General features: G+C 42.2%; 1 protein-coding gene across 4 annotated transcripts in view; it reads right to left on the bottom strand.

Moving 5' to 3' along the window:
* Positions 1–13857, bottom strand: part of CFAP58 (cilia and flagella associated protein 58) — a 106145-nt gene that overhangs the window by 30213 nt on the left and 62075 nt on the right. The window contains exon 16 of one of the 4 annotated variants that reach the window (XM_042960779.1): positions 9424–9509. The exons of the other annotated variants lie outside the window; for them this stretch is intronic. Within the exon in view, the coding sequence (XP_042816713.1) occupies positions 9459–9509 (51 nt within the window). The 3' untranslated portion in view covers positions 9424–9458. The remainder of the gene's footprint in view (positions 1–9423; positions 9510–13857) is intronic. 4 annotated transcript variants of the gene reach the window in all.

Raw genomic sequence — 13857 nt, 5'->3', positions numbered from 1 at the left:
GAACAGAGGTCTTGCCTAGTTTATTCCATGTTTCTAAATACTTTGAATTTTTTATAACAAAAACATATTTATATTATGTGTATGTTTAATCGTTTTCCTCCAGTCTTTCGGAGCCATAAGACTTATACATATGACCTAAGTCTACTGCCTCCATTCTCTCACCACCTCTTCCCTTCTGAGCCCGTGGCAGTCAGGTTTCCATGCCCAATAACCTCCCAGAACTGGACTCTCAAAGGGCACTTGTGAGTGACTTCCTTGTGGCCACATCCCTCCCCGAGTTCCACTTCTCCTGGCAGATGCTAACAGCAATAACCTACTCCCTCCCTGAAATTCTCTTTCCTTGGCCTCTGTGAGACTGCCCTCTGAGTTCCACTGCAAAATTGGACACATTTCACTAAAAGATCCTGCAAACAGCCAAATGAGCTTCTTTTTACTTCCTTATAAAATCAGGGGAATGGACAGGCACCGCAGAATGGGGAGCCTCTAAATGTGTGTAGGAGTATTTGCTTCTGAAATGTCACCCTCTAAACAACACACTACACACCCTCACACAGCCACATTCGCCAATCTCTTCACTTTGAGGAAAAGCCAAATACGATAAGATCACTTCAAAGTTCTCATAACCCTCAGAGCTGCCAAGGGGACTTCCTATCAGCCATCTCTACATACACCCCCACCACACGGGCCACAGGGCTGGGTGCTCCCTTCCTGAGCTGCTTCACTCAGCTTCTCTCCACTCCATCTCTGTCTCTTAACTGTCTCTTGTGAGGAGAGGGAAAAAAAATAATGTCCTACCTGAACAGGATTTTAAAAAATGAAGAGGGTTTCAGTGCATGGACAAAACAAGGATGGATATTCTCTGGGGAATTTTGTTTTCCAAAACAGAAAAGAAAGAGTGCCTGGGTGGTTCAGCAGGTTGAGCATCCAACTCTTAATTTTGGCTCAAGTCATGATCTTACAGTTTGTGAGTTCAAGCTCCACGTTGGGCTCTGCACTAACAGCGAGGAGCTTGCTTGGGATTCTCTCTCCCTCTCTCTCTGCCCCTGCCCCCCTCAAAACAAATAAATAAACATTTTTAAAGAAAATAAAAGAAAATCTGTGCATGGAGAACTACAATTAGACAAACTTTTTTAGTGTATGTTAAAAACCAAAGAGTGTAAGCATTAAACGAAGTGATGTAGGCGGGAGCACTTTGCAAAACGTAACTTGCAAGACAAATGTTGGATACTTCCATCATCATCCATCTCAGAGACATTGAATACCAAATGAGATGATATATGTAAAATTGCTTTGTCAACTGGAAAAAAACATTTTTGAATTGTATTTATTATGTGATGTTTTGCCTTGGGCTAGATTAAGAGTCAGATCATGGCAATGTTGAACAAAATTAAAATACCTGCTAATTTCTTTTAAATCTACATTCCTGGAGCTGTTTATAAACTGAAAATTCTAATTAATTTCCATTTTCTCACCTCTTTTCAGACGAATTGATCACAATAAACTTCAAACTCTATTAACAACAGAGTAAAAGTTCCTGGTGACTACTAACTAGAACACAGACTTTGGAGTTGAGGTCTGAAAGTCATCTCTTGTGCTCCGCCCACCATAACATGGCAAGTCTTTTTTCTCTTGTGACTATTTCAGCTTTTTTTTTCATTTCCATATCCTTGGGCATCTTCAAATTATGGTTCTACTGAAGTAGCTTCCAGGACTTTCACTATATCTGAGCCTCTCTGATTTCCAATCCACCCTTCCTTCAGGTGCCCAACAACCCAACATCATTTTTGCTACTGCAACTAATTTCTTAAAATAACTAATATTATAAACAAAGTGATGAGTCAGAAAATAAAAACAAATAGAATACTTATTGGAAAGGAAGAGGAAAACCATCATTTACTAGAGAAGGCATGATTATATAACGAGAAACCCTAGAAAATTAACTAAGAAGCTATGTAGTGGGATGGGTTGGTTACAAATAAGCATGCAAAGATCAACAGTTTTCCAATATGGCAGCAGTAACCAAGTGGAATACATAATGGGGGAAAGAGTTCTTTCGCCTTAACGTCTAATCCCTACCAGAGGTACACTCACCTTGATGAGTGAAATGGTGTTAAAAGATTACTGAAGTCTTTAGTTTTTCTATGATAGTAACTATTTGCAACCTTTATGTGACATGGGTTTTCTTCCCTATTTTTGTTTTATTTTCATCTTATGTTCCAGGTTTAAAGAGCTTCCTGTTCCAAGTTTCAGCCTGGGCAACCTTGCAGGGGTGGGGAACAGGAGCGAGAGGAAGGGTATGGTGTAGTTACTGGGCCCCAAGGCAGTGGGTCAGCTGCAGCACCCTGGGAGTTATCACTGACCAGGATGAAAACTGCAAAACACTTCTGACTCTTCTCCCTTGACCTTCACAGACATTCAATTCTCAAATCCTTTAAGTTGGTCTCTTTAAAGATCTCATGGATTTACTCCTTTCTCCTCATCCCCAGTGCCTGTCTCTTACCAATATCCTCAGGAACTTGGGCCCAAATAGTAACTGTCTCTTGGCTGCTCCTTTAGCCCAGACCCTGACCGCTTGTCTGTTTCATTTTTTTCCTCCTGGTCACATTTACTGTGCCACTCCTCTGATAGTTAATATCCTGCAGAACATAGGCTTGGAAGGCTAACCAAGCCAGGTTAGTATACAGATTCACCTCTAACCAGAGACTGCATGGGTCTGAGACCCAGTTCTGCCACTGATTAGCTCTGTGACTTTGACCATATTACTTAATTATTCTGAGCCTCAGTTTCCTCATTTGTAAAACAGGCCTAATACATAAACAGGAAAAAATTACTATGAGAATTAAAAATAATATATAACATAAAAGACCTATCACAGGATTGGACACATAATGACACAATAGGCATTCAAAACTTGTGACCTCTACCATGGGAGTTGTGGTCATTATCACAATTAGTCTATACCGTCTACTGGAGCAAGTTAAATGCCTAAGTTTGGTCTCTAAGACCATTTAATTGGTCCCCACTTAACATATTCAAAGGTATTCTCCAATACCAAATAGCCAGCTGTGTGTCCCTGCTGGCCAGCTCCGTCTCCGCACCCAAACATACTCACCCCATCTCAGAACTTTTGACTCTTCATTTTCTCTCAGCCTAAAACGCCCTTTTCACTTGTTTCCAAATATGCCCCCTTCAAGAAAACTTTCCATTACCCCATCCATGTGCTTCCACAAGCCTTTTCTATATCAATACCATCAACGTCACATGCAGTTACCTCTTACGACCCTGCGTGACTAGCTCTGTCCTAGACGGTTTAAATGAGGTATCTCACTGAGTCCTCACAACAGCCCTATGAGCCAGGTACTATTACTCTGACCATTCTACAATTCTACAGTTGGGCTCTGAGAGGGTGAGTTGCTTGCTCAAAGTCACAAAGTTGGACATTGGGAAAACCAGGACTCAAAACTAGATCTCAGCTCTCAACTGCCACACCATTCTTCAACACATGCTTTTAGGAAATGGCTGGATAAGTAATTTTAACACATCAAAGTCCAGCCCAATCACATCTTCTTTGTCAGCGAGGAAGCCAGTTCTTATTCATCTCCCCTACTCTTACCCCTTTGGCACTTACAGCTGTTTTAAACAACAAACACCATATTATATTCTCTCCTAGACAGTGTCTCTTCTGCATAATTGGACACTCACTATTGTCAGTGGCCAGTATAATGTAATGATGCATAATTGGGTATTGTTCACTAAGTGGAACCGCAAAGTGATAGTCTGGATTTTTTTATACACTACTCATAGAGACCAGTCTCATTTTTCCCCAGATATACCTCAGAAACCTTCTGAAACAGAAAATAAATTTATTGAAGGTAAGGACCATGTCTTATATTCCTTTATGTCTCAGAAACTTCTGCACACACTAGAGATACCCCAAAATAACTTTTGGTTCATAATTGGTCTTCCAACCAGGCTCTCTACCAGGTGGGGATGGTAGATCCTCGGACATATTCAGGACAAAAGGATTTAAGAGATAATGATCTTCTATTATCATCTCAGAACAGATAGCACACTCGGTCCCTATACACACTGGGAAAAATATTTCCAATTGTCAGAAGGCAAAAGCAAACTTAGTTTGATGGCATCAATATGATGCTTAATATGCTACATATTTGGCATCTGTTCCAGAGGAGGCTGTGTGTCAGGAACTCAGAAAAGGTCTCCTGGGCATATAGGCAGCTCTCAGTCTGTCTCCTACACATTAAATACGCTCAGGCTAGGGAATATACATTTTTAAATGCATGAAACATGAGCCAGACTTGACACCCATCTATCAGGGCTGCTTTAAGGATAATAAAATCAGTGCTGCCATTACAAGGAGAGGAAACTTGATGACCCACTGGAGATTTCTTCCAATCTAAACGATTCTATAAATTCCCCTAAAATCATAAAAAAGCAGATTAAGGATTCATGTAGGTGTTTGGACTATAAATACAAATTAATTTCTGCTCCAGCTGCAATTTTTCTCATCCTTGCAAGAGGCACCTCTATCTCTGAGGTATTTCTGGGTGAAACACCAACAGAGCAGCTAAAGATAGATAGGTCTCCCCCCAGTTGACACCTATTTTCTTCTAATTTCACAAATAAATCTGCTACTTGCAATGAACTGAATTGAATCTTGCTGCTGTCCAAAAACATTTATCACTGAAAATCTGTTTTGTTTAGGGAGTAAGATATAATTGTGTACAGATTCAATAAGAATCTAAATGTTCCACTGAGAAATTCTTCATTGAAAATGTTTTGTTTGGACTCTAAGTAATCTATTTATTTCCATTTTCAGTTACTAGTCATATTATTGTACTTGGTTTTCTTAAAAAAAATTTCCTGCTTAAACACTCCTCTAATGAAAAAAATTGAATAGTTTCTGACATCAAAAACTCATATTATTCTCCTTCTCAATTGGTTTTGTGAAACTTCCAACAGACCTTTATAAAAGAAAGAAAATTAATTATTTTTTAATATTCCTTCAGCTATTAGAGCTCAATAACTAGAAATCAAAAGAAAATAGTAAATAACATTCTTTAAAGATTAATTTATCACCTAATATATTTTTGGCTCTTGTATTTGCTCTGATTCAATGTGAAGTCAGACACCAAAATAGAAATGAACAAATGGATTGTGGATCATTTCTCCAAATGCATGGGGATAAATGCATAACCCTAAGGAAATGTGCTCGGTTATGACATCACAGCTGTTTCTCCTATAAAAAGAACTATGTCCTGCAGCAAACTATAATTTCCCAAATAAAGGGAATAAAAGATTAAAGAAAAGAAAAACATGTCAGCAATAAAATCCAAGGAGTGCAACCAGATGCCAGACACATTAAAATACCATATCTGACAAAGGATTAAAAAAAGAAATCTTGTACCACTTGAATGCCTAACTGCAAAGTATTTCCATTCGAGCTCATGAAAGGTAAGAAATTGGGGTATATTTTTGCAATAATGGCTGCATGTATCCATGAGCCTACACGGTCCTCTCCCACATTTACCTTGGCCATGTGACTTGCTTTGGTCGATGGGACATTAGTAAGTATGACACAAATGGAGGCTCCAACCCCACACGGGGGCTTATCCTTTCTTGCTGTTCTTAAAAAGCTGAGACTGTCAGCATGAGAATCAACCTGGGCCAGCCTAGTGGAGACGTAGTTCATTTGCTGCCATCACCCCAGCCAATTGCCAGAATCAACCACACTGTACAAGTGAATGATGCCACTTAGATCAACCAGCTGCTAGCAACCTGCCAGCTGCCTGCAGAAACATGAGTGAGGCCATCAAGCCCAACAGAAGAACTGGCTAGCTGAGCCCAGCCCAAATTGCCAACTGATAGGATTGTGGCCTAATAAATGATTATTGTTTCAAGCTACTAAGTTTTAGATTGGTTTGTTATACAGCAAAAGCTAACTGATACCAAGGTCATCACAGAACCTATTCCATGAGCACACCAGTTTATGGGCCAGCCACCATAAAGTGAAAGGGAAAGGCTTCCCTAAGGATGGATGAGTCTAGTAACTATTCCACAAAGTGAGTTTAGATATGTAATGCTGAGTTCCTACACTAAGCCACTTACAAATAAGCTTTGTTTTGGAGATGCTTCTAAAGTCTACATCCAAAGTGCGATGTCAAGGCAATAACAGCTAACATTTATTAAGTGCGTGTGTTGAGCTGTGAGCTTGGTAGAGACAATCTCATTTAATCTACACAAAACCACCTATGAAAGGTATTACTATTTTCTGTATTTTACAAGTCAAGAACTGAAGCTCAGGGAAGTTAAGTAACTTGCTTGGGATCACACAGTGTTAGGAGTGAGCTTGAACTCAAATGTGATTTGCTCAATAGTCATGGCTCTTAATCACTAGGCTTTTCTACGTGATACCCCCCAAACTATCCCCCATTGAAAGGCTTCTTTAGTCCATTGGACTGGGAAATTATCTGCACCAAGAGACTTACTCTCCCTTTCTTAAAGCCCAGATGGCCAGTCAGAACAGACCTAGTCAAAGATAGAGAGGAGTTTGAATGGACAGTGGATGTGGTGGGTCTTTCCCTGACCCTCTGACCTCTGACCCAGTGACTCAGAGAGCAAGGGAGCTTCAGGACACCGGCAGGGGCTTTGTAACACATAAGGGCCTGGCCCACCCACAATATGGGGCCCAAGCCTCTTATGATTATGTGCTAATCAGGTTAGCAATGATTCCCTTTCCAGGGGGCATGCAGGTGGGGAGGAAAAAGGAGTCATGGAAGGGCTGGAAAATAGGTGAAAAGCTGGGCAGAAATCCTTTTCTTCTTGGGGGCAGGAAAAGTGTTCCCATGAGGAGAGGGAAGAGGTTCACTGTCTGCTGCACATTTAACGCCTGTCTGTCCTTTGTTAACAAAACCTCTGAAATCAGGCCTGCTGTTTCTTGGGATTCCTGACAATTTTAACTGCCCCAACCCTAACTCTTAATATTGAGAGGAAAACAAGAGTGAGGAGAAGGGAGTCCATCAAGATAACCCCTTTTGAAAGACACTTGTTTCCAAATAAGTAAAATGAACAAAACCCTTGCTAAGCAAATCAAAGATCTAGTACACCAGTCAGCTGAGTATCTCCCTGGGTTAGCTGAAGTTACAAGTGTTTAAGGTACTCACGGCTGAAGGTATAAACTTGTTTTTAACCTCTGCCTGCCTAATGGAGCCTACCAGTTCTCTTTAAGGAACTCCTAATGTGTGCAGGACTCTAACGCCTCAGGAAGTTATTCCCGGCACATTTATAGAGAACTAGTGAGAGGGAATAGAAGAAGGTATGTGATAATTGAGCACATTAAGTACATGTAGGCAAGTGTGAAGGGACACAGGTTGAGGAACTTATTCATTTTAAATGAAGCTGAACACAATTTTAAGAAAAGCCCCAACATCTGCATATTAAAAGCCTGCTCCTGCAAAGGAGACCAGTGGGTCCTGCACCACCCTCCACAGTCACCCTCTTTCTCAAGGCCGGCAGACATTTTCTAAAGGCACACAAACCACTCTGAACGTTAGCGCCTTCATCTGTTAAATGGGGCCGTTGTGAGGATGAAAAGTAGTGGCTCTCGTTCTAGATTCCTTAGATTTGAATAACTCCTCCCCGAGATCTTGAAAGCACCACCATAGTCTTAGTAATTTCTTCTTTTGCTAAGTTTTAACATGAAATAGAAAAAGACTAATAATAATAATGTAGTGTTTGCTCTGGTCCAGGGGTCTATTTCTAAATGTTTTACATATATTAATATAATCTCTCCAACAACCCTATGAGATAGCTATGATTATCCCTACTTAACAAATGAGGAAACCGAGTTGCCACAGACAGGTTAAGTAAGCCACCCAGGGGCTCAGATCTCATGGCAGAGACAAGATTCAAATGGTAGTAATCTAGCAATAGGATCCACACTCTCAACAGACAGCACATTGTCAGGAGCTCTCAGCAAGCACTTCATAAAGGAAAGGAATGCACAAAAAATAAAAGAGAATGCCATTTCAAAAAATAAATAACATTTTACATCTCCAAAACTAAGGAAGAAGAACACAGTGGGGGGAAACTGCAGTCCCCCTAAATAAAAAAAATAAAATGAACCTTATGCTACACAGCCATTGTGCTCATTACATTACAAACAAAGGAAATACTTCTTTGGGAACATATACATTCCCCGCAGTCCCCAGATCAGCATTTGGGAACCAGTGAGATATGACGATGCACGGAAAGCACTTTGACAACATTCCCATCAGACATTAGTGGTTGCTGGGGTGCTGTAAGATCATGAACCAGCTGTCCTGGAACCCACCCTCTTACAGTGTTCACACTACGCAAACCAGATGCAGACAGGCATGTAGCCCCCCACAGGCAGGCCACATGGATGTACACAAATCTTGTTTATGGCCAGCATTAGCACTCTGTTTTCTGAATGACCCCTCTCCAGTTGCTGCTTCATCCTCCCTGACACTCAAGGAGCAGGTGCAGGAAAGCAGACATCCCCCAGGAAGTCACAGGACGAGGTGGCAGTGGAGAAGCTGCCCACAAGGAGCATGCTGGGGAAGAAACCTCAACCATTCCCAATGCTTTCAATACTCTTTGCTGAGGACAACAAGAAGGCTGAAGGTATTTCCCCCTCTCAACTCGTTCTTCTTCCCCTTGATTTTGGAACAGAACAAAAACCTGCAGATGGGTTTCTAGCCAGCAGCTTTCGCTGTGCCTTTCTGTCCCTGGATCTCTGTGGTGAGGGAGCATCTCCAACAATTCCAGCCCAGCTTTGGGGAGGATGACCACTTAGTTATCTGTGAGTGGAGCAGGCAAGAATGATGTTTGGCACAGGCTACACTCCCAGCGACTGAGATGCAATATTGGAATTCTGCCTTCCACATCTTAAAACAGTTCTTTAATAATTGAACAATTCCTTTGGAATTAGAGAAGTTGGAAGTAGTCATAGAAATGAAATGTTCAGTGGCTTTACTGGGAGGCACCACAAAACAGTGGTGAATGGTTCCAGTCTGGCTTCCAGTGACTAAGGTCTATGAGTGGGGTCGGTGAGTGTTTTCTGTAAAAGGCCAGATAGTTACCTTTGCAGACTTTGTGGGCCATACGGTCAGATAGTTACCTTTGCAGACTTTGTGGACCATACGGTCTCTGTCACAACTACTCGGCTCTACTGCTGTCTCATGAAAGGAGCATAGGCAATACATAAATGGAAGAGTATGACAGTGTGCCAATAAAACTTGATTCGTGGACACAGAAATTTGAGGTACGTTTCATCTTCTTTTTATGTCATGAGATATGATCATTCCTTTACATTTTTTTCTAACCACTTAAATACATAAAGCCCATTCTTGGTGTGGGCCATGTTGGGTCATCACTTACCAAACCCTGCTTTATAACTGTAGCTCTGGCATATCTTAGCTGTAAACTCTTGGGCAAGTTTTGTTTTGAAGCCTCAGTTCTCTTCTCTGTAAAACAGAAACAACAGCACTGGCCTCATCTGGGTTTCCCGTGGATACAGTGAAAGCAAAATGCTTTAGCACAGGACGTCTGGGCACGTACTCAGTATGCTATAAATGTGAGCTGTGACTGCCATTTCCCTCCACTCTTCAAAACTCTTGGCAGCTTCTGCCAAATCCATCCAGGCTACCATCAAACAGGACAGAGGTTTCTCATGTCTCTAACAACAAAGAAACATTCTAGACTTTTCATAACAACAGCACTAGCCTTTGAGAGTTTATGGGGCCTTAAAACATGCCTCAAACCCTGGATGCGCTCATCTGTCCATTTCCTGCTAGATCTCAGTCTCTGGAGTTCAGGAGCTGAGGACAAGAGTATGAGGTAGTTTCTCATGCTCTAAGCCAGAAATAATGATATTTTTTTGAGCAGTGGCCAATTCTCATGGCCACTGGCATTGCTGTAAGGGCTTTATGCAATTCTTTCCCTTCATCTTCACAATAACTGAAGGATGCTGATAAGATGGTAAGCTCCAAGTGTCAGACAAGTGTTTCAGGCTTCAGAGAAGATCTGAAGTGTTGGAAGGTCAGGCAACTAGCAAGACAGCAGGCCTAGTAACGAGGAGGTGTGATGTTCCTTCTTGAACCATAGCTCTTGCTTTGGACTAAAGAAAGGATGACCATCTTTTAGAGCCCCAGGACTCTTCCAACTGAACCCATATACTGCACCCCTGGGTAACTTGTTTAAATGCAGATTCTGATTCATTAGGCCTGGGAAGGTCCTGAGATTCTGCATTTCTAAAAAGTTTTCAGGTAATGCCAATGGCATAGGTTCTGGAACCGAGCTTAGTGTGGACAGGCTCAAGACACAGTGAGAAGCGTGAGTTCTTCCTGTTGATGACCAAAGTGGCCTACATGAGATGAATCAATGGCCATGGTTTTCCACAGTCAAGAGCCTTTGGAGCCAGACTGCCAAAGTTAGATTCATAACTCCACCAGGTGCCAGATGTGTGGCCTTGGGGGAAAGTCTCTCAGCCTTTCTGTGCCTCATGTTCCCTGCCTATAAAGGGGAACAGTGGTGGCTCTCATCTCATAGGGTTGTGAAGATGAATTAAATAATCCACATTTAAAACATTTAGAGGAATGTATAATGCATGGTAAATATCAGATAAATGTAAGATAATCAAAAGATTGGGAAAAATGAAGATTTATCTAAAAGTGTGCCATAAGAGGTTTGTTCCCCTGCACAACTAATGACTTGTGCTGATCCATTCAAACCCTCCTCTCACTCAAGCCATTTTATAGTTAAGTAAACCAGACCTGCAACTAGTCAGTTATAAAATTAAATTAGGGAGAAAATTTACCCTGAAAGGGCAGGACCCAGATGCCAACAAAGAAGCAGTGATTTCCAGTTCAGTTCATTATTTATTCATCTAAGGGACATGCCCATTCCCTAGACATCTAGGCACAAGAAATGATCAAGAATGCATATAGCGATTTCCTGAGCAGCATAAACCTGAACTTCACCAGAGTCCTTTTCTCACTGGAGTCATTTAGTCTGTCACTCTCGTAGGTGGTATGCTCCCATGGGTATGACAGTTCAGTGTTAATGTTGTGGGGTCAAGCTTATTTCCTTTCCCCCAAATTATACCATCTCCTCAGGTAAATCGTGCATCATTTCACCCTCCCATCCAGCCAGCTGTCATTCATTGTGTGCTCACCATAACCCCTGAGGTCTTTGTGTGGGTAAAGCACAGGGCCCAGTGCACAGGCTTCATGCAGTAAAAGATGATTGTGATTAGAGCAAATTCGGGGTGCCATCTTTTAAACAAACCACAGTCTGACCATGGCATCTGGTTACTGGATATCAACTAGATACCAGGAGGTTGGAATGGGGGAAGGCCAAGTGGAAACTTGGTAGGAAAATGCCCACTGCCTTTTCTAAAGTTGGAATGGCAATTTATCACTCAAGTGAGAAACTAAGTGACCCAGGGCCTGAGAGGAAGAGGGTCTCCTGGTTGCTGGTCTTCATGACCTGTTGGGAAACCTCATCTCCTTCAACAGCGCTGAGTCTCATCCTCTCAGTCAGTCCATCTAGAAATTTCAGCTGTGGCTGACATTCCTGGCACACTTGATATGGCCATCATTTCCTGGAATAGTCTGGCAGTTTCAGCCTCAGGTACACATGGAGTCAGCTTTTCTGCCTCAGGCCAGGGCTTCCTCAGATGTGGGCATGGATACAACTAAAGTATCTCAATCTTCTTTAGAAGCAACCCAATGACCCTGGGGACAACTTTCAACCAGTGGGAAATGGGAGTCAATGAACAATGTCCCAGCCTCCCCTCCTTTGGCAGGACAATTCTGCAGTGGTTTCAGTAGATCCTCAAAGAAATTCCAGTGGCACTGGAACTGAGATGTCCACAGGGCATCCAGCTGTCTCCCTCCCTTTACTGGCTTCTCCTCCTTCCCAGTCTCACTGTTCTGCTCCCCCACTCCAACTTCCTGAGACAACCTCCCAAACTACCGAAACCCAAGCCCTGTCTCAGTCTCTGATTTGGGGAATCTACACTGAGACCCCTGACCACACCAAAGGTTTTTTTCCCAGAGTCCCATAGCATCCTGTACAGAATCACAGCCCTTTTCACACTGCACTGTGGTTGCAGAGCCACAAGGTCTTCCAAGACCAAGATAAAGAGGAACCCTGGAACCCCAGGTGCCCTGGCACGTAGATGGCTCTCAGTAACTGTTAGTTGAATGGATGCCAGAAATACATCTGCCGCCTGTGCATCGGGAGGTCAGGAGGCAACCCTTTGTCTTTTTAATAATTCACAGAATACCTTTTCTGTTTTAGAAAAGCTTGTAAAAAAAAATTGAGAGACATTAGCAGCAGGGGAAAAGACATCTTAAGGAGGTCCATCTTCATTAATCCCATCCATGACTGCCCCACAAACACACCCCAGGTTTCTCCACCTTTTTGCTTGCCTCCTTGGAAGAAACCCAGCCTCATTCACCTCTGACTGTCCATCGCTGCAAACTACCTGGAGCCTCTCCTCCTCCCTCCTCATCTCCGCTTTACCTTTTGATTCTTATGCTCTGTACTTCCATCAGGGAATCGTGACAAAGGACTAAATCAAAGATACTGAAGCAAGTAAAGTTGATTGTGCTGCTGCTGTTCCTTTAAATCTCTATCTCCCCTGGGCCTTGAAGCTAGAGGTTGCAAACCAGCCTCCTGTGGGTCAAGGGTGGTTGGCAGATGCATTTCTGGGAAGACCATACAATGTTCTAAAGTTTCCAACATTTGAAACTCAGTATAGGGAGCATAAAAATCTACATTTCAAGTTATTCTTGAAAAATTAAAGATCTGATGACATGAGAACGCAACTAACTAGGGTGGGGTGAGGCTGCTTCCTAGAGATGGCACCCGCAGCCCCTCATGCACTGCAGTCCCCCCCCACTCCCTTTTGCCTCTGATTCTGAGGCCCTTGTCCATTTCATGTTGCCATTTCTGATCACGACACACAGTTTTACTTTGCTCTTTCTTGTTACTGGCCCTAAGGGTGGGTATATTTGAGCTTGCTACTCGATCTTTAAACACTTGGAAAAAACAAGTTCCAAATGCTGTGTATGTTTCTTGTGTGTTTAAGTGCCTCTGGCAAGAGGTTAAAGCTTCCTACTGTAATGCTGTCATGCTGTATACCGTTAATTGGAATCCCATCTTGATGATGATGATGATGGTGATGATGATGCACTAATACTTGGGTAATGGATAGCAGTTACTCATGACATGGATGCCTGCCTAAGCCTCCAGATGCTTTTCTTGTTTTTTAAAGAAGTCATTAACACAAGGGATTCAGAATAAATGAGGAATAAATGCATTAAAAACAGAAAGAAGAGGCCACCAGGAGGCGGCACATCTCAGGTATGCTTGCATTGCCCTTGCTTTGTTGAAGAGGAGAGTAGACTGGTGGGCAAGAGAAAAGAAATTCCTCACATTCACAACTTAGACTCCAATTCTGGAAAGAATACAGACTTCTTCATCTTATCACTGAAGCTGTAAAGTCAAGCTCAAGAACCATTTTCACCTTAACCCTGAGCAAGGGGAGAACTTCGAGCACACCCCATGAATCAGCATGCCTTGGCACACAGAAAGGACATTGACAGTTTGCATCAAGTGTATAGATCCATAAACCCAGAGTAAATACTAGGCTCCTCCAAAGTTAGAAGTTAGTAACAAAAATGCAAAGGCAAATAAGAAGAATAATTCCTATAACCTGTCAGAGCTCAAAGTCAGAACTTAAATGGCTACAAGACATACCATTTACTGAAGGACCACCATTCTTTCAACATTTAATCAGTCACT

The sequence above is a fragment of the Panthera tigris genome, chromosome D2, assembly GCF_018350195.1.
Source record: "Panthera tigris isolate Pti1 chromosome D2, P.tigris_Pti1_mat1.1, whole genome shotgun sequence".
Lineage (NCBI taxonomy): Eukaryota > Metazoa > Chordata > Mammalia > Carnivora > Felidae > Panthera > Panthera tigris.
Note: the sequence above shows the minus strand (reverse complement) of the source record. Positions and strands in the feature narration are given on the sequence as shown.